General features: G+C 52.9%; 1 protein-coding gene across 2 annotated transcripts in view; it reads right to left on the bottom strand.

The window, feature by feature from the left end:
• The window catches only part of Tbc1d10a (TBC1 domain family member 10A), a 28,139-nt gene extending 7,335 nt beyond the window's left edge, over positions 1 to 20,804 (bottom strand). The window contains exons 1-2 of one of the 2 annotated variants that reach the window (XM_020180787.2): positions 20,511 to 20,804; positions 3,413 to 3,512 (exon numbers count right to left, since the gene is read on the bottom strand). In XM_020180787.2, the coding sequence (XP_020036376.1) occupies positions 3,413 to 3,512; positions 20,511 to 20,719 (309 nt within the window). In that variant the 5' untranslated portion in view covers positions 20,720 to 20,804. Of the gene's footprint in view, positions 1 to 3,412; positions 3,513 to 6,776; positions 8,693 to 20,510 lie in introns of those variants that run through there. The other variant, XM_074060891.1, reaches the window with a different exon arrangement.
• Positions 20,805 to 22,217: the final 1,413 nt, after the last annotated feature.

A 22,217-nucleotide genomic window follows, 5' to 3' on the forward strand; every position in this document is an offset into this window, starting at 1 on the left:
AAATAGTTATTCTCCTGTGTTATTTAGGGAATGATAACAAGGAAAAAAGTCTGCACATGTTCAGTAGATGCAACCATAACAGGTACAACTATATTTTCAATCTGAAGTTGGCTGAATCCATTAGAAGGGCTGAGTTAGCATAACGCACAGTGAACTCTGTACTGAGGGCTGACTGTATTTTCTGAATCAAAATGTAGCCATACAAATTGGGGCACCCCATGTTTGTCACCAGGGAAGGAGCTATACCCTGGGGGAGCACAGCAGCAGCGGCAGAGAAGGTAGCTCACAAGGTGAACCAAACGTGCCTGGAGGTGTGACCCAGGCACTTGCAAGGAGGCTGCTGCTTCAGCATCTGGGTGGCGGAGTACAGCCAGCCTGGAGAGAAATCTCAGGTGAACTCAGGAGAAGATGGGGCTGCTCCAGTGACTCCCCGTTTGCTTTGGTCAAGAACCTCCTTTTCTCCTCTCCTCAACCTGGAGTTCCTGAGATCCTGCCCTGGGGTAGAGGCAGTTGACCTTGGGAGTCCTGATCCTAGAGCTTGCTAAAATGGCCAGGTCTTTCCTGCCACCTCCAGAATGGGAGAAGTGAGATGACAGTGGCCAGTTCTGGCTGGTTGTTTGTATCAGAAAAAGTCTCCCACTGCCAAAACCCAGTCTGGAAAACTACTGTGTCTCTGAAGAATGGGGAAACTGAAGTTTTTCCCTCGAGTGGGAAAAACTAAGGTCACACAGGCAGAAGTCCTGCCACCTCCATGCTACCGCATGACTCATGGGACCCAGCGCTGTGCACTTGCTACCCCACTAGCCTCTCAGAGCTGGAGATGGGCTCCCTCTGAGCTTGAGCCCGCAATGAGGCTCCGAAGGCAGCAGCCCTGGCCATCAGGTGTGAGGGCAAAGACACAGGAATGTTGGTAGAGGGAGTGGAGGTGGGGACAATGACAACGCCTCTTCTCTGCACTAAGCAGCCTGGCCAGGGATGAAAGAGATGGGCACTTGGAATAGATGATATGGGTTTGAGTCCTGCGCTGACCTTGGACCAACCCTTCTCATCAGTTTTAAGATGTGAATGGTGTTACCTTCTACTCTGCAGTGTTTTTCTTTTGAAAGGATTCCATTAGAAGGGCAGAACGTGCTCAGTGTGAGGCCTGATGCACTAGCAGTATTCAGTAAATGACAGCTTCCTCTCTACCCTCATCCCACAAGGATGCTGAAACAGAAGTCCCAAGGACCCCAGTTCCTGCCTAACTTCCCCTCACCCGGAAAGCCCCTCAAACAGTCCCGCTGGAAGCGCTCGGAAGAGGGGCACAGAAGCCCTGGCCTTCCTGGTGACCAACACAAACAAGAGAAAACTTTCCAGGGGTCAGAGAGAGTCAAGAAGCAGGAAGGAGGCAGGCAGGCAGGCAGGCTGCGGGCAGGCGTACAGAGCAGCCAGGCTGCTCGCAAAAGCCATGCTAGAGCTTCTGGGACAGCCTGGAAAAGGGGGAGAGGAGGGAGAGGAAGGGAACTGCCCCAGACTCTGGGAACAGTTTCCTGCTGCTGTGGAACAAGGGTCACCTTAAGGAAGCCACTGGGAGCAGGCTTTGGCAATGGGACGTAGGACAGCCCAGAGCCGCAGGCCCTTTTAACTCCACAATGAACAAGCTGAGCATGAGGCAGCCGGTCATCATGGTCTCCTGTCACATGTCACCTGCTCCAGGGATTCCTGGAGCACTTCCAGGCCACTGAGGTGCTCCAGGAGACTCTGCTCTCAGGCAGGTCCGGGGAGGGGGCTAGGGACAGAAAACCAGAGAACAAGGGCAGCCTTTCCTGGCTGGCCTCCTCACCCTTCTCAGCACCAAGTTGCTGGAGATGGTCATCCCCCACTGCCGCAGGGAGGCTGGAGGGCTGAGTTAGCAAGTGCTTCCAGAAAGCACCAGGGATTACCACTGTCTGAAGCAACTCCCTGAGAAAGGAGGTTGCTGATGACACCGAGTGAAGCGACACCCTTGCCTGCTGAACTCAGGGAGGGCAGGGCCCTACAGGGGAAGACAGCCACAGCCCTGCCTCCCCACAGCCCAGATTTCTGGCTTGGACACAGCTGGGAGGGGGAAGGAAGGCATCCTCCCAGCAGGACTATGGATAAGTCCAGAAGTGTTGGCTCTAAGCCAGCTTTCCAAAACAGGTGTCTTTCCTGTGCCAGGACTTCCTGAGCACAGAGAGCGCCTAAGCCGCCATGGCCAAGCAGGAAAAGCTCCTAGGGCAGGGTCTAGTGTGGCCACAGCTGGGGCAGCAGGAGAGGCACCCTGTGGTGGTCTGGTCTAGAGCTGAGCAGTGACTTAGGGCCACTAGGTAGGATGGAAGCTTCTGCTGGACAGGTGCCCTGGTGGCCTTGGGCTCTAACCACAATGCCAGGGAAGCAAAGGGTAAGAGGAAGTACTGCTGAGTGCTCTGCTGTGAGGAGTTCCCCGAGGTCCCCTCAGGGATCCCCATTTGTCAGGAAGGCTGGGGCAAGAGGGCCAGTGCCAGTTCCCTACAACCACTAGCAACACAAGAGACAGGTGGAGAGTAGGCTACAGCTCAGGCTAAGAGCCTGACGAAGGATGAGGCGGGGCTCCAAAGTTAGGCAGCAAACAGTTGAGGAATGACTGCCTTCAAAGAAATCTAAAAGAGGGCTGGAGGTATGGCTCAAGTAGTGGAGTGCCTGCCTATTCAGTGCAGAGCCCTGAGTTCAAACCGCAGTACCGCCAAAATGAAAGAGAGAGGGAAACACAGAGACAGAGAGGCGTGGGTACAATGACTCACACCTACAAACCCAGTTACTTGGGAGGCAGAAATCAGGAGGATTACTGTTCCAATGGTAAGAGAGCCTGCCTAGCAAGTGTGAGTCCCTGAGTTCAAGCCCCAGTGGCACCAACACCCCCCACCCCGCACCGGCAAAAAACAGTAAGAGAGCAGGCACTAAACTTTTGCCACCTGCATTCAAATCTCGACTTTATTGGTCATCCATAAAGTGATGCTGCCACTGCTACTAATGTCCTCAGGGTGTCACAAGGATTCCTGGGGGTAAGAACAGCACCCTGCAAATGCGCCCAGAAGCTAGCTGTGAGAGGTGTAAACTCCTCCCCGATGGCTGGGAAGCACTTCAGGCTTTCTCTCAGCAGGGCTAGAGCAAAGCTGCCATGAGGGCCACTGGTCACAAGCAGCTTCAAGTTTAACTCCAGGACAAAGTTCTATGTGACTGTGAAGTATGTGCCAGGACCCACCCTTCCCCCTGCCCTTCGGCCAGCTTCTGTTCCCTATTTGGCCAATGGAGGGCACCTAAGGCAGCCTGGTGGTTTGAGAAGCCCCTACACTCCTAAGCATGAAGTTCCTTCCTTCCTCTTCCTCTCCAGACTGCCACCACCCAGCCCCCAGCCCAGGGCTGGACCCCTCACCTTTTTATGCTTCTTGGCCATCCATTTGTCCCAGTTGTTAAGCATGTCCAGCCACTTGGACTCTCTCTGCCTCAGCACCTCCAGGGGGACTTCCTCCAGCCTGTAGAGTAGAGGATGGGGCCCATCAGACAGGCCAAGAGAAGCTTCAGCCCCAGCAGCCCCTCTGGCCAGCCCTGCATCCCCCTCACACTGCTAACTCATGGCATCCTACTGCAGATGAGCGGCAACGCTGTTCCCTGCCTAGAAGGCACAGGGCAAGAGACGGGACTTGAGTGCCTACTTCCCCAGTATGTGGAGGGGCCGGGGACATCGTGCCTCTCTGGGGCAGAGGCTGAGTGTGTGCGTCTGTGCACTGAAACCCAGCACTCCTGTCTTGGGCCTGCCTTAGTAAATAAGCCTGTTCAGAGGGCCTGAGTGCTAGGAGCTGAGTTGGACATAAAAACTAGTCAAACAAGTGCAGAAATTCCACGTTCATCTGTCACCTGAGCCAAACTAGTTACTCAGAGTTTCCCCAATTATGCCGGCCCTTTCCCACCCCTCAACTTTTATCCACACCAGTCCCTTGGCCAGAATGCTCCCCAAGTTGACTCCACCCATTAAAATCGTACACACACTTCAAAGCCCCATCTGTCAGTCACCACCGCTTGTATTCATACAACACCTACGGACTGAGGGACTGTCACAATGTGTGGGCCCTGGGTACACCGTAAGGACATGTTCTCATGACTAGAACACAATCCTGACCCTCATGGGGATGGGCACTAGACCCACATAATCAGCACCAGGCAGGTGAACGTGGGCTGGGGTGTGCATCCCTGGCTTAGTCAGAGGGCCGAATGACTGAATGGGCTTCCTCCAGGGAGTGAGTCCCAGGAATTCATGACTCACAGAACCGGCACTGATGGCTCACACCTGTAATCCCAGCTACCCAGAGATCAGGAGGATCATGGTTCAAAGCCAGCCCAGGCAAATAGTTCTGTGAGACCCTATCTCAAAAACCATCACAAAAAAGGACTGATGGAGTGGCTCAAGGTACAGGCTTTGAGGTCAAACCCCAATACTGCAAAAAAAAAAATTTTTTTTTAAATAATTGACTATGGATATTTTATATTTCTTTGTTATGCTTTGTGTGTGTTTTTAAATTTTCAATTAAGAAAGTACTTGGCAATGTTAAGTAAACAAAAGATTAATGACAGATCAGGAAGCAGAGGCTCAGAGAGGTAAGATCCCAAGATGTGTGCCTTGGTCAAAGTCAACTAGCTAATCAGTAGGAAAACTGGGACTTGATTCCAGGCCAGGTCCTAGCCCAGAGCCAGCACTCAGTCCTGCCTGACTTTCCAGAATGAGGCACAGGGTGGGTGGCACTGGAGCAGCTCCGAGGAGCTGTGAGGAACAGGTCACGGTAGAGCTGGGGCTTGAAGTTTCTGATTTTCTCTCTGCCGAAAGGAAAATGTACTGCAGTGACTTTTACTGGTTGGTTTGAACAGAGGGAGGAGTGCTGGCAGAGCTGAGGCCTCTGGGACACAAAAGGGCAGGTCCTCTTCTTCAGTGCACTTCATCTGGGACCTGCCCAGCCCTGAGACCAGCCTCAGACCTGCAGCTATGGAGAGACTGTAGCCTGGGACAAACAGGACCCCTCAACACACTGACACAAGTCATCTCCCTCAAACTGGTGCCTCTGGCCATTAGATAATTCAATGACAATATTCTTCCTTTCTCTCTTCCATAAGAGCAAAATGGAGCAGAAACTAAAGCCCCCGCCCCTCCCAAGCCCCCATGGTGGCTTTCACCACCCACAACGCATTCACTTATGCAACCAGTCGGGTGAACCTTCCAGATCACTAAATGAGCGGGTGCCCACATGAGTCAACAGGAAGTTCTGGCAGTTATGGACGTGATACCATCTAATCCAGTACCCCGCCACACTGTGCAGATGAGGAAACTGAGGCTGAGAGGATGGGGCTTTCAACTGAAAGCGCAGGTTTCCAAAGAATCTCCTCTTGAATAACCTGTGCCCATGTGGCACTTCAAGCCTGGGATCTGGCTCTGTTGGTAAAACTCACCCGCAGGACCCAGAGGTGCTGCTCTCCCAGCTGCAGATAGAGAGTTCTGCTCACGATAACTGCCAGATAACAGCTGTGGCAGTTCTAAAGCCCCAATGTCCAACCTCAAACCGGAATTTCAAAAGGATACAGAACAAATGACTTATTTCCTGGATTCTAAGACTCCACTGATTTTAAGCTATACCATTGATTGGGCAAGGTCGTCTCAGAAACCAACAAAAAAAATTACCGTTGCTTAAATGTACACATCAATCAGAAGGTCTGCTTTGAGTTTTAAAAACTTAAATTGGGCACATTTTGAGGAAATACGGTCAAACAGCTGTCGTCTTCCAACAGCAGAGAAGTTTAATCTACCTGAGGAGGGTGAGCGGGAAGACACTAGAGGTCTGGCTGTCCTCAGTACTCAGCATACTCGAACTATAGGTGGGTGTCTCTTTCTGCACAGGACTGCACAGGATGTACTCCTAGAAAGTTGTGAGCTATCCCTCTCCCACCCAGGGCCTTGCAGATGCTAGGCAGGCACTCTAACACTGTGCTACAGCCCCAACACGCGTTTTTTAAGAGTCAGAAGGTTCACAGTCCTTCGATCAAGACAGGATCCCAGAAAAGTGTCTGCTCAGACTGCTGTCTGATACAGGAATCTCTTCTGCAGCAGTCAAGTCCCCTTCAATTTCCCCATCTGCATTGTGAAACCCTGAAAGGTTGCCCAGAGGACCTGGGAGATGAAGGTGGGATCAGGTGTACAGGGTGGTCCCTGAAAACAGCGTGACGAGGTAAAGATGAGGTGACATCTTTCTGGCAGAGGGCATGAGCCAGTTGCTAGTTGGGAGAGAAGCTAACTCCATCATGGAGGATTGCCTCAGGTCAGGACCTCATGACTCTTCAGAAATCCCCTCTTTCCTGAAGGTGACCCAAAGGGAATTTCTGCAACCAAAGAGCCAGCTAAGAAGTGTCCTGGGCCCAGTCTCTCCTGGAATTCCACCAGGGATGGCCTCTCACCTCCAAGGGAAGTTGCTCTGTTGTTCAAGTTTCTATCGCTAAAACTTTCTTCTGCCTGCCAAAATCTTCCTGGTGTCTCCTACCTATGACCTCCAAAACCCCCCCAAGGCCGTACAATTCTCAGACCTCTCTCCTACCAGGCTCATGCATGCTGACCTTGTCATCCACCCATCCCTATCTGGAATGCCCTTTCTTCTCCTCTCTCCAAGTCACAGCATCCCTTTGGGTCCCCACGTAATCCCAGCCACAAAACAGTAACACCACCACCGGCAGTTAACCATCAACACACCACTACAACTTACTCATTTCTTTCTCAGTGCTTCACATATTCTTAGCACAGGGGCATTTCCTAAGAACCGTAGCATGGTATCATTCTCCCCATTTCACAGTAGAAGCCAAGATTTAGCAAGGTTAAGAGCCCTCCTGAAGACGATGTAACCGTAAAGGAGAGCTGAGACTAACTCTGGGTCTGTCTGACTCCACAGCCCATGCTCTAGGATTTGAACTCAGGGCCTCATGCTTACTAGGCAGGCACTCTACCACTTGAGCCACTCCTTTTTAGTGATGGGGTTTTTCAAGATAGGGTCTTGAGAACTCTTTGCCTGGGGCGGGCTTTAAACTGTGATCCTCCTGATCTCTGCCTCCTGAGTAGCTAGGATTACAGACGTGAGCCACGGGCGCCCGGCTAGCCCACGCTGTTGACCTTTGCATTACATTCCTCTGCTCGAAGCTTCTCCACAGCCCGCCTGGCCAGATTCATTAATTGCCCTCCAACCTGCAGACCTCCTTCCTGGCTTGGAGCCATTTCTCACACTTTTACACTGAGACCTACAGTTGAGAAATACTGAGAGCACATACAGACACATAACTGAAATATGTTTGATGAAATAAGTTGCCCTTACATGAACTAATGTACCCTGATATTTTTGTTCAATTTTATATTACTCTATTTTTCTTTGTTTTAAAAAAATGCTGATCACAATCTCCTGAACTGATTCCAATACCAATTCGTGAATGGATCAAGACGTTGAAGTCTGAAATGAGCACTTTAGTACAATATGAGCTTGCTCAGCACTGTCTCCCGAGTTGGACCAGGCTTTGAACCTCTTCCATAACTCCCACCGCCTGCCACACAGGTGCTCAGCAGATGCCAGCCTGATTTTTCTACATGACGTCATTACTTTCACGTGTACTGCCTTCCGAGCTATAAGGCACTTCTGCCTAGAGCCGTTTTATGTGTCCCTCTTACGCCCTCATGCATTAACTACTGTCTCCATTTGGCACACAAGAGACTTGAGCCACTCAAAAAAGCTGCACGACCTGAACAAAATCACAAAGCTATTAAGTGGATGAGCTGAACTTCTCCTCTGCCACAGTAACTCGTGTGCTGCTTCTGATTCTCCAGGGAAGTCTGTGGGGGAAATCAGGTCCTGTCCAAATGCTGCTGCATGGCCCCAGGCCTCTGGAGACAGTCTAACCGCCAACTACAGTGTCTGGCAGCCCCAGTAAGTGGCCTGGCCTGTGTAACAATGGGCCAATCGGGCCATCAGGGTGGATGGGCACTGCTGGCAAGCACAACCTCAGCTGGAGATGGTACGTCTAGGCCATCTGCTGTGTGCCAACAGCCCTGTCTCCTGAGAGGAAGGCTCAGAGGGTTTCCTGCCAGGCTCCCAGACTGAGCTAGGCTTAGCTGTGCTGTGCCAAGCCACGGCCCAAGGTGGCAGCGACACTTACCGTTCTCTGTAGGCTCCCAGTTCCCTCGGTTTCTCCCAAAACTCAGAGGCTGGAGGCTTCCAAAATCTCAGAGGGACAAGACCAGTGCCCAAGGCTGGGGCTCTCTCTCCCTTGTCCTTCTAGACGTCTTCTCTCAACCTTTCTGGCCCAGCAGCCTCAATAGGGTGGTGCCCATTGAGGTCTCTGTATCATGGTAGAAGATAACCTTGGTCCCAAGAAAGCAGCCTAAGACCTTCCTCCAAGCCTCACTCTCTAAACCAGACCAAATGAAGAGAAACACCTCAAACAGAAACCCTGAAGTAGCCAGATGCTGGTGCTCACACCTGTAATCCTAGCTACTTAGGAAGCAGTGATCAGGAGGATGTGGGTTCAAAGCCAGCCCAGGCAAACAGTTTGTGAGACCCTAGCTCAAAAAAAAAACCTCTTCATAAAAAGAGAGTTGGTGGAGTGGCTCAAGGTGTAGACCCTGAGTTCGAGCCCAAGTACTACAAAAAAATTAAAAAAAAAAAAAAAAAAAAGGAACCATGAAGTGACGGACCACAGGACTGATGCTCTTCATCTTGCTTGTTAGGACACCAAATAGGACATGGGGGAGGATAAATAGAGTGGGGACTTTGAAGTCAATCAACCCCATATTCCAGTTCTCTACCTACAAGCACCTTCGTCTTTAATGGGACCACAAAGCACACCTTATGTCATAGGACTACAGTGAGGAATAAATGTGTCCAAGGGCCCAGCCTGGGGACAGTGAGCAAATGGTTGCTATTAGGCAACCCATACTTGCAGCTAGAACTTTCACATCCCTTTCCTCATCCTACTGTCCCCCATCTCTGTACACACAGCCCTTGGAGGTAGGCAGGCAGGAATGCCCCCATTTTACCTAGGAAGTAATTGGGGCTCGAGATTATGTAATCTACTCAACGATACACAAATTATAACTGCTGGCTTCTGATCCCAGCTCCACGACTTTATAGCTGTGTGAAAAGGGGAAGGGCTTCTCCACTCTGAGCTTCCGGGGGCCATGCTACCTCCCCAGGGAGCAGCTGTAAAGATGACATGAAGCAATAAGAGCTGACACGTTTTACGCACTGGCCGTACACTAACTCTGTCAAGCACCACGCAATTCCCCAGGAAGGAGCTTTTATTACTTCCATTCAACAGACAAAAGCACGAACATGCGGCACGGCTGAATAATCTGCCCTCAGCCCGTGGCCACATAGCCTGGCAGTGGAAGCTGCCACTCAAGTGCTAAACTGTCCTTGTCACATTCCCTTCTCTCCTCTTCACCACCCTCTGAGCTGAGAAGGGTGAGTGAAGAACAAGCCAGTGGCCTTTCATGGTTGAATCTGCAGGATGGAAAAGTAGCCACCTGAGGAAGTCTCACATCAAAGTGTGGAAAATTGGGGAAGTGGAAATGCAGAGAAAACATGGCCAGTTACAGATTCAGAGACAGCTAGAAGGGGAGCACGCCCTCCCATCCAGATCGGGAAAGACATGAGGACAAACAGAAGGCTGACCTACTTTGCACATAGGGTGACAACCTCCGGAGTTCCTTGCCCTGAGAGGTAGTAATGACCGAACGTGAAGTGATGGTGGGAAACCAGAGTGTGGGAGAGGATAGGCCCGTGGTGTGAAAATGTCTTTGACGCTCAGGCCTGTGAGCTCACCCAGGGAATTGATCCCTTCCCAGACAACTGGGGAGGCCTGGGGTCCGAAGGGTAGGTGACCACTCAGTGAGTGGTGCAGAAAAGGTGAAGGTGTTCTCTCTTGCAGCCTGGTCACCCTGTCTTGGAGTTGGCTAGTGGTGGAAAGGCCCCTGTCTGGGTGAGAGGGTCTGGCTTGCTTCCCTCTCCCCTGCTCCCAGTGCAGGTCAGGCTGCCCGCCTCTCCTTCCCATGAGGCATTCCCTGGCTCTGCTCCTTCCGGCCCGGGTCAGTGCACGATGGTAAACAGGTTCTCTCCACCCTTCACTGGCCTTGGTGCCCTGGGCCTCTGCCCAGCAATCCCCTCTGCTTAGCTCCACCCCTCTCCGTGTGAGACAGAAGAAACGGTTCAAGCACCAACCAGCCTCGCTGGCTCCACAGAGCAAGGAACCCCCCGCTCATCTGATCCACTTGCTGGGAGAGGGCTCAGAGCACAGCAGAAGCCCAGGGCAGCCCCCTTGACAACTGCAGGAAGCTGTGGAGACTACTCTCAACAGAAGACCTCCCTTCCCCAAACCCCAACCCCTGCCCAGCACAGCAGTGCTTGAAATCTCTGCCAGTGACTGGGTCCTCAGATTACAATCTCACTGTGGGCACCCAGGACCCACCCTGACCTTCACCCAGCCTTACCAAATTACTAGGTCTTTTTGATAGAGCTCACCAAATGAGTCCTGACTCACTGTTTACATAAGGTCCCTCCTCTGCCTAAACTCCTTCATGGCTTCCTACTGCCTTCCTTCTCCAAAAGAAACTGCAGGCTGGGCTCTCTGGCCCTCCTGTTCCCGCACGTCACTCCTTTCACCCCTAGTCCTATTTCTAGGTGTTCCTTCCCCTGAGCCACTCTCCCTCAATCTCTTCCCCAACCTATACTTTGGTCTCACTTGCCAACTAGGCCTCATTCGAAACTGCCTCCTGTCCTCACAGCTCCAGGGACTGCATGATGAGCACCTCATTACATTTCACCCACATCTCTGGGCCTGTGCTCCAGGCCCTGGATCCACAAAGATCAATAAAATGTGGGCCTTGCCCTTGAGGGGGGTCACTCTGGCAGAGGAGATAGACAGACAGATAGACAGAGTGCTAGTACAGAGCATGTGAAAGCAGCCACCACGCCAGGAGCCTGCAATAAGTCCCCAGGGCGAGGGCGGAGGGGTTTAGTGGCCACTTCAAAGGGGAGATGACTTGTAAATTGCAGTTTGAAGAGTGACAGGAAGCAGCCTGACTGACTGAAAAAGGGAAAAGGGCGCATCAGGCAGAAGGCCCCGTACATGTGAGTTAATAGGAAGGGTATGGCTTGTCTGGGGAATGTGAGCAGTCCAGCAGAGCAGGTCAGCTTCTCCACCCAACTTCTGCTCTGCTGAGGCAGCATTCCATGAGGTGCTCCTGGAAGGCAGGGCTCCTGGAGGGCAGGGACTGGACAATCCCTTTCTCTACATGTGTCCTGGGCTGAGAACAGTGGCTGATACTGCTGGCACTCAATAAACGTATGGTCCCAAACTTTGGGTCTCTTACTTTCAGTGTCCTCAATGGTGAGCTGATCTCTACCTGGAGAGCAGGGGGGTCCAGCAAAATAAATGCTTGATAAGGAGAACCCTCCCTCTCTGGCCTGACACCAGCTCTAGGTCTTCCTCGAAGGCCAGCCCAGCTCTGAGCACAGATCTGCTTCACATCATTACAGCTCTAATATTCAATTAACTTAACTGAATGTCTGTTATAACACTTAGCAGGCACTTGCTATGCAGCAAGCACTGCTCAGCACTTCGCTGACATCATTTCATTTAATCCTGGCAGCAAGCCCATGGGATCTACACTTTAATTATCAATCCCCCTTTGCAGATGAGAAAACTCAGGTATTCTGCAAGCAAGTAACTGTCCAAGATCTACAGCAAGCAGGGATGGCACTGGAGGTGAGCCCAAGCCCTGCTCTTCTCTGGCTCTGTCACCCAGTCCAGCACTGGGTGCTGTCTGCTCGGACTGAGAGTGGAGCTCAGTGCGTGCAGAGTCACAGGCACTGTGATGCTTGGCTGGCACTTTGCATCTCGTCTCTGGGATCTGGCTTCTGTCTCTGAACACGTAGGATTAAATGGGGTTGGTAGGTGAAAGACTGGTCCACCACAGGGTTCCTCTGTGAAGTGGCATTACCATGACGATTCTGGGAGAATGCAAGGGTCACCCATCCTGGGGAAGCCTGGGATGAAGGTCCACAGGGCACACAGAGGAGGGTGGAGGTAGTATGAACCACGCATGAGCTCCTCCCCACGTGAGAGCCACTGCCCACTAGGGCAGAGCCTCAGGACCTCTGCTCTCACTTCTGCTTTCTCTTCGTGAGCCCTCAGAGTCACAGCTGCCTAGGGCCCTGCTGCAAGTGGCTCAATGAGGAACTGATGGGGGGATTCCCAACCTGTGCTGGCAAGCCAGGAAGATCCTGACCTCAAGCTGAGTGTGACTGGCTCCTGCCTCAGTCCCAAGCCCCTGGGGTGGTGGGCAGAGCATGTGAGGGAAGCCAGACTGTCACTTCCACACTGCCTTGCTTCCTCACAATTACACCAAAGGCCTGAAGGGAAATCTGAGAGGGTAATGCACACTCGGAGTGAGAGAGCCACACGGACACAGCCTCTGCATGCTGGCAGACACTGCGCTGGGTGCTTTTCCACCATTATCAGTCTTAATCCTCATAACACCTCCCTCTCCAATGCCTACATATCGAGACCCTGTCTCAAACCAAACCAAACCAAAATGAAACAAAAACAAAGGACAGAGCGGGAAGGGAAAAAAGCAGCATCCTCTGAGAGTGGCAGGCTGGGAAGGATTGGCTGTGGACGCACAGCATCCAAAGTGCACTGAGGAGGAACAAGAGTTCCCCATGTTTACACTCCCTCCCTGGGCCCCTCACAACTCAGAGGCTCATGCCTCATTGTGGGATACATGAAAAGGAGTGTTATGTGCAGACCTGTGGCAGAAGCTGTGCCATTCCTCATAACTACTCAGCCACAAAACAAACCAAGAACACTGTTAGAAGAAGTGCAGATGCTTGGGGCTGGGCTGATCCTAAGGCTTGGACAGGGAGGTGGAGGAGAGGCCAATAGGAACCCAGATCCATCACTTGCTCAGCCTCAGTTTCCTTGTCTATAAACAAAGTAAAATAACCTTGACCTTACCAGTTTCCCATTGCTCTTGTAAGGAATACTGCAGACTAAAGAACCAGACAAACGAAAGCATCCTTCGATCTGACTGCACCCCCACAGACATGAGACAGACTGGTCCTGAGTGCAAAGAGAAGTCACACACAAGAGGAACAGCACATGCAGAAAACACCGGCTTCTGTGGCATGTGCTGTGGTGACCCCTGCATTGGGGTACCTCCCACGTAAAGAACTCTCAAAGCACTTCTTACCTACTCCAAGGTCAGTCTCAGAAGTAATGAGGTGTTCAGCATCACACCACTGAAACTGTCTTATTTTATATGTGGGGGAAAATGAAGTTTAAAAATACTAAGCAGCCTTCTCAAGGTCTCAGCACTGGGCTCAAGGTGACAGCCAGTGAGTGGCCCAGTGAGGTCCAGGACCTGGGTCTCCTGATCCCTGCTCAGCAATCTTTGTTTACACTGTGCTCCTAACCCAGTTATCTTGTTTGATCCTCATAATTCTTTGTACACAGCCACACCTGTGACTACTTCTTTAATGTCTGGTGAGTAGCCTATAAGTCCAGAGAAGGCAGGAACATCTCTAAACTGAGGCTGGCACGGCTACACACATAGTAACACACAGGAGCATTGGCCCTGTGGTGGGATGAGGAACATGGAGGCGCTGGCACCAGCACCCTCACACCTGCGCTTGGTTCAGAGTGCTTTCTTACACACTAGCCTAAATATCCACATATCCAGACAGAATCTCTCAGCTCCAAGAGCCACTGGTAGAGCTCTTGTGAGAGGAGCTGGCATTGAACATGTAGGAGACTCACTTCTACCTGTTCCAGCCAGGGCACTAGCTCCAAGAACAGAATAAAGGTACCAGGTGAGGCCAAGCTGGCCCTCAGCTGTCATTTGCCTCCCCTTGACTAATTTATGTCATGGCCAAAGGCCCCAGTTCCCTCCCCAGCTGCCACAAACCTGCCCTAAGGTAGGTTTCCCTGTCCTTGGTCCTCACTCCTTGCTCCTTGGCAAGGAGCCTGGCTCTCCTTGTAGTCTTCTTTGCCATCTAGTATGTTTACCAGGCAGAGACCACAAAGCTCTATATTACTCACCCTGCTCCCTCCCCAACCAGGTCAGCCAACTCCACTTGCCAGCCTGCTGGAGGGAGACAGAGAATCCCTTGATGCGCCTTGAGAATGCCAGCCAGGCTGGGCACCTTGGGGTCCCAGTGCTGAGATGAAGGGAGTTAGCAGCAGCTCACTGCCAACTGCAAAGGAAGGTGGGGCTGGCCTTGCTTCCACCATAGCCAGAGGCTCCAGGATGGGCTCTGTGAGAGGTCTTCCCACCTTCCCATCCATCCACACAGCCAACACAGACCACATTCTTTCTCCTCATGTCTCTACATCTCTTCCAGGTCTTTCCAGAGCTCTTTTGGGCCATCCTGGATCCTCCCAACAGTCTCACTGCCTGTAATCCAGCTCTCCTTTCTGGAATACAGGAGCCCCAGCCCAGCATTCAAGGCTAGCCTCATCTGCCCAACCTCCTTCCCCAGTCTACCCTTTCTACCATACTCCTGCAGGCCACGAAACTTACCACCTCTGCTCTTGGTGCACTATACTTCTCCAACAGTTGACTTCTAGATGGAATGCTACACATGGGGCCCTTTCCATCCAGTGGAATACCCTTCTTGTTCCTTTTGAGTCCTGAATCAAATGCTACTTCTTTCTAGACACTTATAGGCAGAGCTGGCTGCTTTTCCTATACACTCACAGAGTAACCACACGCCTCAATTACAGCCTTTATCACTCAACATTGTAAAGATTTGTGGTTCTGTTTTCCAACCAGTTGCAACTCCTTGAGGGCAACAAGACAGAGACAGCTTGTTCAATTCTGTACCCCTTGTCCCAATCACAGGGTCTGGCAGAGTAGGTGTCTGGGAAATAAGCTCACTGCTAGAAGTGGCTAAGCTAGTGAAAAGTAAGCCTTGGCTTGCTCTCCCAGCTTGCTATGTCTGCTGCCTATCTCCCTCCCTACCTGAGCAGAGAAGCTAAGCTGTGATAGTCTCTGAGGAACTGGACAGGGCAGAGAATGGAGTAGGGTGGGGTGGAGGAAGGAGAGATGGGGAAGAGGAAGATGAGACAGAGAAAGCCAAAATTGGCAGCAGCTCCGAAATCCTGGGTTAAGGGGCTTCTAGGCAGGTTAAGTACCAGGAGTGTTGGTGTGCCAGTGGGGCAGCCAGGACAGTTTTGCCACTGCCAAGGAGGGTCCCTGGGCTCAGAACAGAAGCATATTAGCTAGGGGCAGACTAGTTCCCTAAAGGACTCCTCTAGTGTGCTGTGATTGGGGCATGAGAGAGTGCCTGCCCAGCAAGTGAAGGAAGGAAGGAAGGAAGATCAAGTGGTCAGCTAGGGCACTGACAACGGGTGAATGATGGAGGACCCTGCTCCAGTGGGCAATGCATCCTGGGCCTGGAGGCTCCACGGTGAAGAAGAGACGGGCAGGGCTCTTAGCTGGAGGAGCACTGGGATCCCACTGTGGTCTGGATCCATTGTTAACTAATCTCAAGAGTTCCCCAAGTTTCAGACTCCTCACTGGTACAGGAACACAATCCCTGCCTTGCCTGTAAAGACTACAGACACTTCATATCAAAGTCAAGTGGACATTCTGCGGCATTTTTGGGTCCACACCAATGCAATATGGACTCTGGCCCATGGGAGGGCTGCGCCATGTTTCCAGGGCCTCCCTAAGGATCTTTCTCTTTGGGCATTTTTCCCAGTTGGATAGCTATGGACTTCCACTACACCAAGACCAGCCTTGCCCTCCAACTGGGAGGTTGCCAGGTTCCTGCTAACTTCTGCCCTGGGCGTGAGGGCCTCAGAGATAATAAGGATGCAGCACTCTGCCTGGTGCCATCTCAGCAAGGCTTGGTCACTGGATTCAGTTGAGAAACAGGTTCTAGTCCCAGTTCTGCCACTTATCAGCTGGCAAACTTGGGGTACTCTCTTCTGAGGTGTTTAGTGTGTGCACGTATAGAATGGGGATACCCACCTCTCCTCAGGGGAAGAGAAGGATCACATGGATTAGGACTCACTCTTGCCTACAAGGGCTGGGTTCACTCATCATCACGACCAGAGATGGGAAGTAGAAAATGAGAAGATGAGACCACTAGGTAGTCCAGCTTTTCAGAGGGGGAAGAACATTCACCAGCACCTACTCTGTGTCAGGCTCTTCTCAACATCAGTCCACTTAAACCTCACAACAATCTTGCAAAGTCAATATTATCATAACCATTTCATAGCTGAGAAACTGAGGCTCGAAATGAAGCAAAGTGTCCAAGGTCACATGACAGCAGCTCCAGAGCTCATGGAAAGAGGGAACGTAGGCATCCTCTTTCTCTCACCTCGGTGTGACAGACTGGGTGACTAGAGCTAAGCCAGGCTTCACTGCCCCCCGGGGGTCCTGTTTCAGACCAGATGCTGGGAGGACAAAACATCAAACAGGCCTCACTACCTTATCTCTTTCCCACAGCTTAGGGTTTCCTAGCAGGCGGACATACAGGCACCTTCTCAGGGCAGCAGCTGGTACGCTGGCTCCCTCCCATACCAAGTCAGGTCTTGTTGGACAGGACTACCAAACTGGATTTTCCTTTGAGGATGAGAGAAAAGAAGGGGAAAAAAAAAAAAGGGAGGGCCTGTGGTCTGGAGTCATAGATCCGGGGCCGCCATGTGCAGCTGCCTCCTTCCAGATGGGCCGCCCAGGGACCACACATTGCCAGCCCCCTGCTCTCCTGGGACCTATCGCAGCTCAAGAAAAGTGGATGCTCTGAGTGTACAATCGCTCAGAGGCAGGAAGGCAAGGAGGCAGGCTCTGGCTTGCCAGGAGGGCCCTGGCCCCACCTCAACAAAAACTGGCACAGACCAATGTACAAGGAGGCCAATTAAGCCCGTTTTACGATTTTCAAAGTTGTAGGGCCGCCATAACTGGCTATGTACAAGTAGAGAAGACAATAAGAAGGGAACTGAGAACTTTGCTGTTCCAGACATTTCTCCCTGAGCCCAGCACAGATCCCTTGCTCCCCTAACAGGAAGCCAACGCCCACGAGAATCCCAGAGAGCTCCTCACCTCATCTGGCCTACAGACTGCGCAGACTGAGGCTGGGTGGAAAGCTCTAGCCTCAGGTGGCCAGTCCTGACAATCACCAGGGAAAAGGAGAGGAAGTTTAGAGACCCAGCTCTCAGACCATCTCCCTCAGGCCAGGATACCCCATATTCAACTTGTATCCTTCTCTGCCTTCCTGAGTATCTTCTCTAGGCCTCCGGAAGGGATGTCACAGGTTTGCTCTCCCTACTCCCACGTGATAGGTGTTCTCCTGCTGAGAACACCCGGGCTTCATGGACTGTCTCCTGGCAAGTCAGGAGAATGAATGCTATACCAGTATCTCCGTTGTGTCTATGCCACCCACAAGGTCCTTTCCTAGCTGGCTGGCTGCTTTCTTACCTCTGGCTTCTTGCTCAAGAGTAGTCAGGGAACACTTCAGTCCCACCAAAGCTTCCCTGCAGAGCAAGCTAACGAGGTGTCCAGACAAGGGGAAGAAGCGGAAGAGCCTAGGGTCAGGAATCAGGAATTCTGGGTTCAACTCTCAGCTGTGCTTCTACTAACTGAAGAGGGGCACTAGTCACTTCTCTGTTGCCTATCTATACCATGATGACTACCTTTAAGGTCCCTTCCAGTTTTCTAACTTACAACGTCTATCATTCAGTAAACAACACTGAGTATTCCACTGCAGGACCGAGGAGAGACAGATGGTTAACGCTGGTCCCAGCCCTAAGCTGATCAGGCTAAGGAACTGATAATGACGCCCCCCTTACCCGCCTCCCCCCACATCCCTAGTGGCCTCCTTCCTGCACTCTGCTGAGGAAAGGTGAGCTCCTCCTAGGTATCTTCAGTTCTACCTGTCCAACACCTGATTTTCTGTGGGACAAAGGGCTACATGTATGGATGGAGAGGGCAGTGGAAGTTGTCCTGACTTGGGCCAGTCCTTGATCTGATTCTGTCACCAATATGCTATGTGACCTTAAGAAAGTTATTCTCTTCCCTGAGCCTCAGTTTCTTCCAGCTCATATAGTCTCTGATTTTATGATATACTCATGCCAGGTACCTAACAGACACCTGAGCAAGGGAAGGCTCTGCTTGTTTTTCTTCCCCAATCCCCCAGCAGCTACCAAAACTGACTGTCTTGAGACAACCTTTGGCCCAGGTGGCTGGAATGGACCTTGAATCTGGAGCCAGAGTCCCCATCACCAACAGTGCAGCCCTCAGTGCTAATGTTTCACTTCTCTGGTACAGCACATGGACTCCTAACCCTGAACCACGAGACTGGGTTCAGGGCGGTCACCCTGAAACTTCCCACAACTTCCCCTCTTCATGCCTCGGGCAGGAACATATACTCTTGGCTTTTTTGGAACCACAATATAAACAAGGAAGATCTAAGCTTTCTGATAGCCAGGATTTTGATGACTGACAGGTTCAAGAAAGTGAGGCAGGGAGAAAGCTGTGGGCCTGGGATCCCACGTCAGCCTCCACCCTACAGTTACCAGCGATGTAGAGAGCATCTACAAGCCACATCCTGGGCTTGTGGTTGGGGGTGGGGAACACAGATGTCTGACTGACTGGTTGGGGACGACAGCCAAAGGGAGGTGCTCCCACTGGGGCCTGTCTGCCCACAAATGCCAGAGGTACACCCTCATTTTTTCTCCTCATTTCTCAAATTCTTAGAAGGAAAAGAAAGGAAACTAACATTTTCTTGTGCCAGGCACTGTGCTAGGTGCCTCTGTATACCTGACTCTCATTTAATCCCCTCAGTGAGGCTGGATGCAGGTGTTACTGTTACCTTTTACAGTGAGTAAACAGGCTCAGAGATCCAGGATCTCGCCCAAGGTCACACAGCCAGCAAGTGTGACCCCAACTGCATCACACTGCTCCCTCTCTGGCCAACCTCACAAACATGCAGGAGGAATTCCATGCCTCAGAGTTCACCAACAAATTTGAGCTCTTACTTCCAAGACCCCACAAACCAAACAGAACTCCTTTCCCAGTTCTGAAAACCACCCCTTCCTGATTCCTAGTGACTTTGAATCAGTTTGAACATATCCTGTTCCCTTTGGGCTCCCACAAGCTCATCCTGGGGAAACAGGGACAAAGTCAGGGAGGAGGAATGAGAATGTGGGTGCTCTTTGAGTCCTGAACTGGGCTAGGCTTAGCCTGCTGTGAGCAAGAGGGGAGGAGGAGACAGATCCAGGGGGTGGGAAGAAACTCCCCTGAGGGAGGGGCCTAGATTTCTCCCTGGGAGAAAGAGGCCTGGTGAATAAGAAGGTGTGGGGCTGGGGAAAATCCCGGAAGTGACCTTTATGGGGTTGCTTGTGAGGGGTGGGGTTCTTAGAAAGTCAAGGTGCTTCCAGAAGTCATGAGGGGCTGGGGCACCTTGGGTAGTCACAAGTGCTCAGAGAAGTGTGCGGGAAGGGTCGTGGCTGGAGGGGAGCCCCCCAGGGGTGGCTGTCTCTGCTGAATGCAAGGCACCCGGCGCGAGGGGGGCTTGTCACTTCTGTTCATGGCACTAGTCTCGGGGATGGGAGTAGGGTCTAGCGTCCATCTTCCCTAAGGGGACCCCCAGCTCACACCCACAAAATCTCTGGGAGGACTGGGCTCAGGACTGGACTCCAGCCTGTGCACCTTTCTCCACCCGCCAAGCCGGGTGTTCCAGGGTGGGGCACCTGTGGGTGCGACCTGAGTAGGGACCCTGCTGTCTCCCTCCTACTCCCACCCCACAAGTCCCCATAGCATCCGGGGAGTCTGCCTGCTGGCTGCTGTGACCGCTGACGCTGGCAGGGTGTCCTGGATCAAGGTGCTGTCCCCTGGGGGCATCTGCCCACCTGTTGCCTGCGACAATGGGGACGGGCTGTGTCCCTCGGACCCTTGCAGGAGGGGAAGGGGCTGACTGGCGGTCTGACCTGGCCTGGGCAGGGGCAGGACAGTGGGTCCTTGTGAAGGCTGCTAGGGTCCCCTGGTGGCGGAGGGAAGGAGGTTGGGGACACAGGAGGGTCAGCGGGGGAGGGGAGAGATGGCGACTATCTATGGGGGGGGGGCGGCCATCTGGGGGCTCCCAGGCCAGGTGGCCGCGGCGGGTTTGGGGCTGGTGTCCCTGGCTGTCCCGCCGCTGGAGGAGGACACTGTCGATCTGTTTGGGGACCGCGGACGGGGCAGGGAGGAGGCGGGGGGGGGGGGCCGTCGGTCCTTAGATCGGAAGTGGGGCTGACCGACCGACAGACCGACCGACCGACCGACGTGGGTGGGGTGGGGTGGGAAGTCCGCGGGGACGGGCAGGGGACGGAAGGGGTCGATGGCCCTGCTGCAGACGGGGACACGTCCACGTCCCGGTTCTGTCCCCGGCCCAGACCCCTCCGGAGCTACTCACGCGCCCTCGGCGCCCTGCGAGCCCACGATGAAGCCGAACTTGTCGATGCGGCGCTCGGCGAAGCCGTTGGCCTCCGAATCCGAGCCGAGGGAGCTGAGCTCGTCGGTGGTGGCGGCGTCGGGACCCTGGGCCAGGTTTTCCCGGGTCCCTGACAGGCTCCCTTCGGCCGCGGGCGCGCGCGGCCCATTCTCTCCGCTGCTCTTCGCCATCCTGGCCGCGCCCGCCGCCCGAGCCCTAGCGGCCACCTCAGCCACCTCAGCCGCCTTCAGCCGCCGGGCCTCCGCCGACTCCGCCGACGCCCCGCCCACGCGCCGCACCCATTGGCCATCGCAAAGCTGGGGGGCGGGGCCTTAGGCCCACCCGGGAGCTTCCCCCCACACGCCCAATGGGCGCCGCAGACCCCAGGCCACGCCCACCTCCTCCCAGCTGGCGCCAACAGGCCCGACGTGAGGGGGCGGGGCAGCCGTCACCGAAGGGCCCGCCCCCTCCGCCTCCAGCGGGCTGCCAATCACGAGAACTCACCTGGACCAGCTCTTCTGGTCTTTCCGGGTCGGCCCGACCTGTCACCTGAACCGCTCTCAGGCCGGCCTGGGGCTTTTCCCGGGGACTCTGCATCTGCATCCTGGGCCACATGGCAATGGTGGGGATTGTGTCGCCCACCATTTTTGGAGAACTTTGAGGAGGCCCGAATGGTTGGGGGATTTTCCCAGCGACACAGAGCTGCTTAATGACACAAGCTGAGCAATAAATCTGGCAGCTCGCACCCTGGCTGCCTGCTTCTGGGACTTTAAATTAGTTCCCGGGGGACACTTTTTTCTTTTTTGAGACAAGGTCCCACTCTAACTCAGGCTCACGATTCTTCCATCTCCGCCTCCCTAGTGATGGGATTACAGGCGCACGCCACCACGCCAGACCTGTTCGTGGAAATAGTGCCTGTCTCTGCAGGAACATAGGCCCTAAGCCCTACCCACTCTCCCTTGTCACCTTGTTTCCAACTGGTTCACCGAGATGCGATTAGCATACTACAAATGCACCTGTCTAAAATGTACACTGTCTGACTTTGATCCGAAACACAGGAAAACGAAAAATAAGCCAGTGTAGTGGCAGATACCTGTGACTTCAGCATTTGGAGGCGGAGTCAGGAAAATGGAAGGTTCGAGGCCAGCCCCGGCTACATAGTGAGACTCTGTTTCAAAAAACCGTAACAGGCACTGTGGCTCACGCCTGTAATCCTAGGAACTTGGGAGGCTGAGATCCAGAGGATCTTGGGTTGAGGCCAATAGTCCTCCAGATCCCATCTCCAAAATAACCAGAGTGAAATGGACTGGAGGTGTGGCTTAGGCAGTAGAGTGGCCCGCTTTGCAAGCATGAAGCCCTGAGTTCAAGCCCCAGTCCCACCAAAAAACCAAAAGAATAAATGAAGAGCGTATTTACAGAGTTCTTTAACCATCACCACAATCTAACTTTGGACCCTTTTCATCACCCCAAGAATAAACTTCTATTCGTTATCAGTTGCTCTTCCTCCACCCACCCACCCCAAGTGCCTAGCAGTCACTTCTCTACTTTCTGTCTATAGAGTTGCCTTTTGCTTTTCTCTCTTTTAAAGAAATTTCTTTGGAGGGACTGGGATTTGAACTCAGGGCCTCATGCTTGCAAAACAGGAGCTCTACCACTTGAGCCACACCTCCAGTCCATTTTGCTCTGGTT

The sequence above is a fragment of the Castor canadensis genome, chromosome 18 (genome assembly GCF_047511655.1).
Source record: "Castor canadensis chromosome 18, mCasCan1.hap1v2, whole genome shotgun sequence".
NCBI lineage: Eukaryota > Metazoa > Chordata > Mammalia > Rodentia > Castoridae > Castor > Castor canadensis.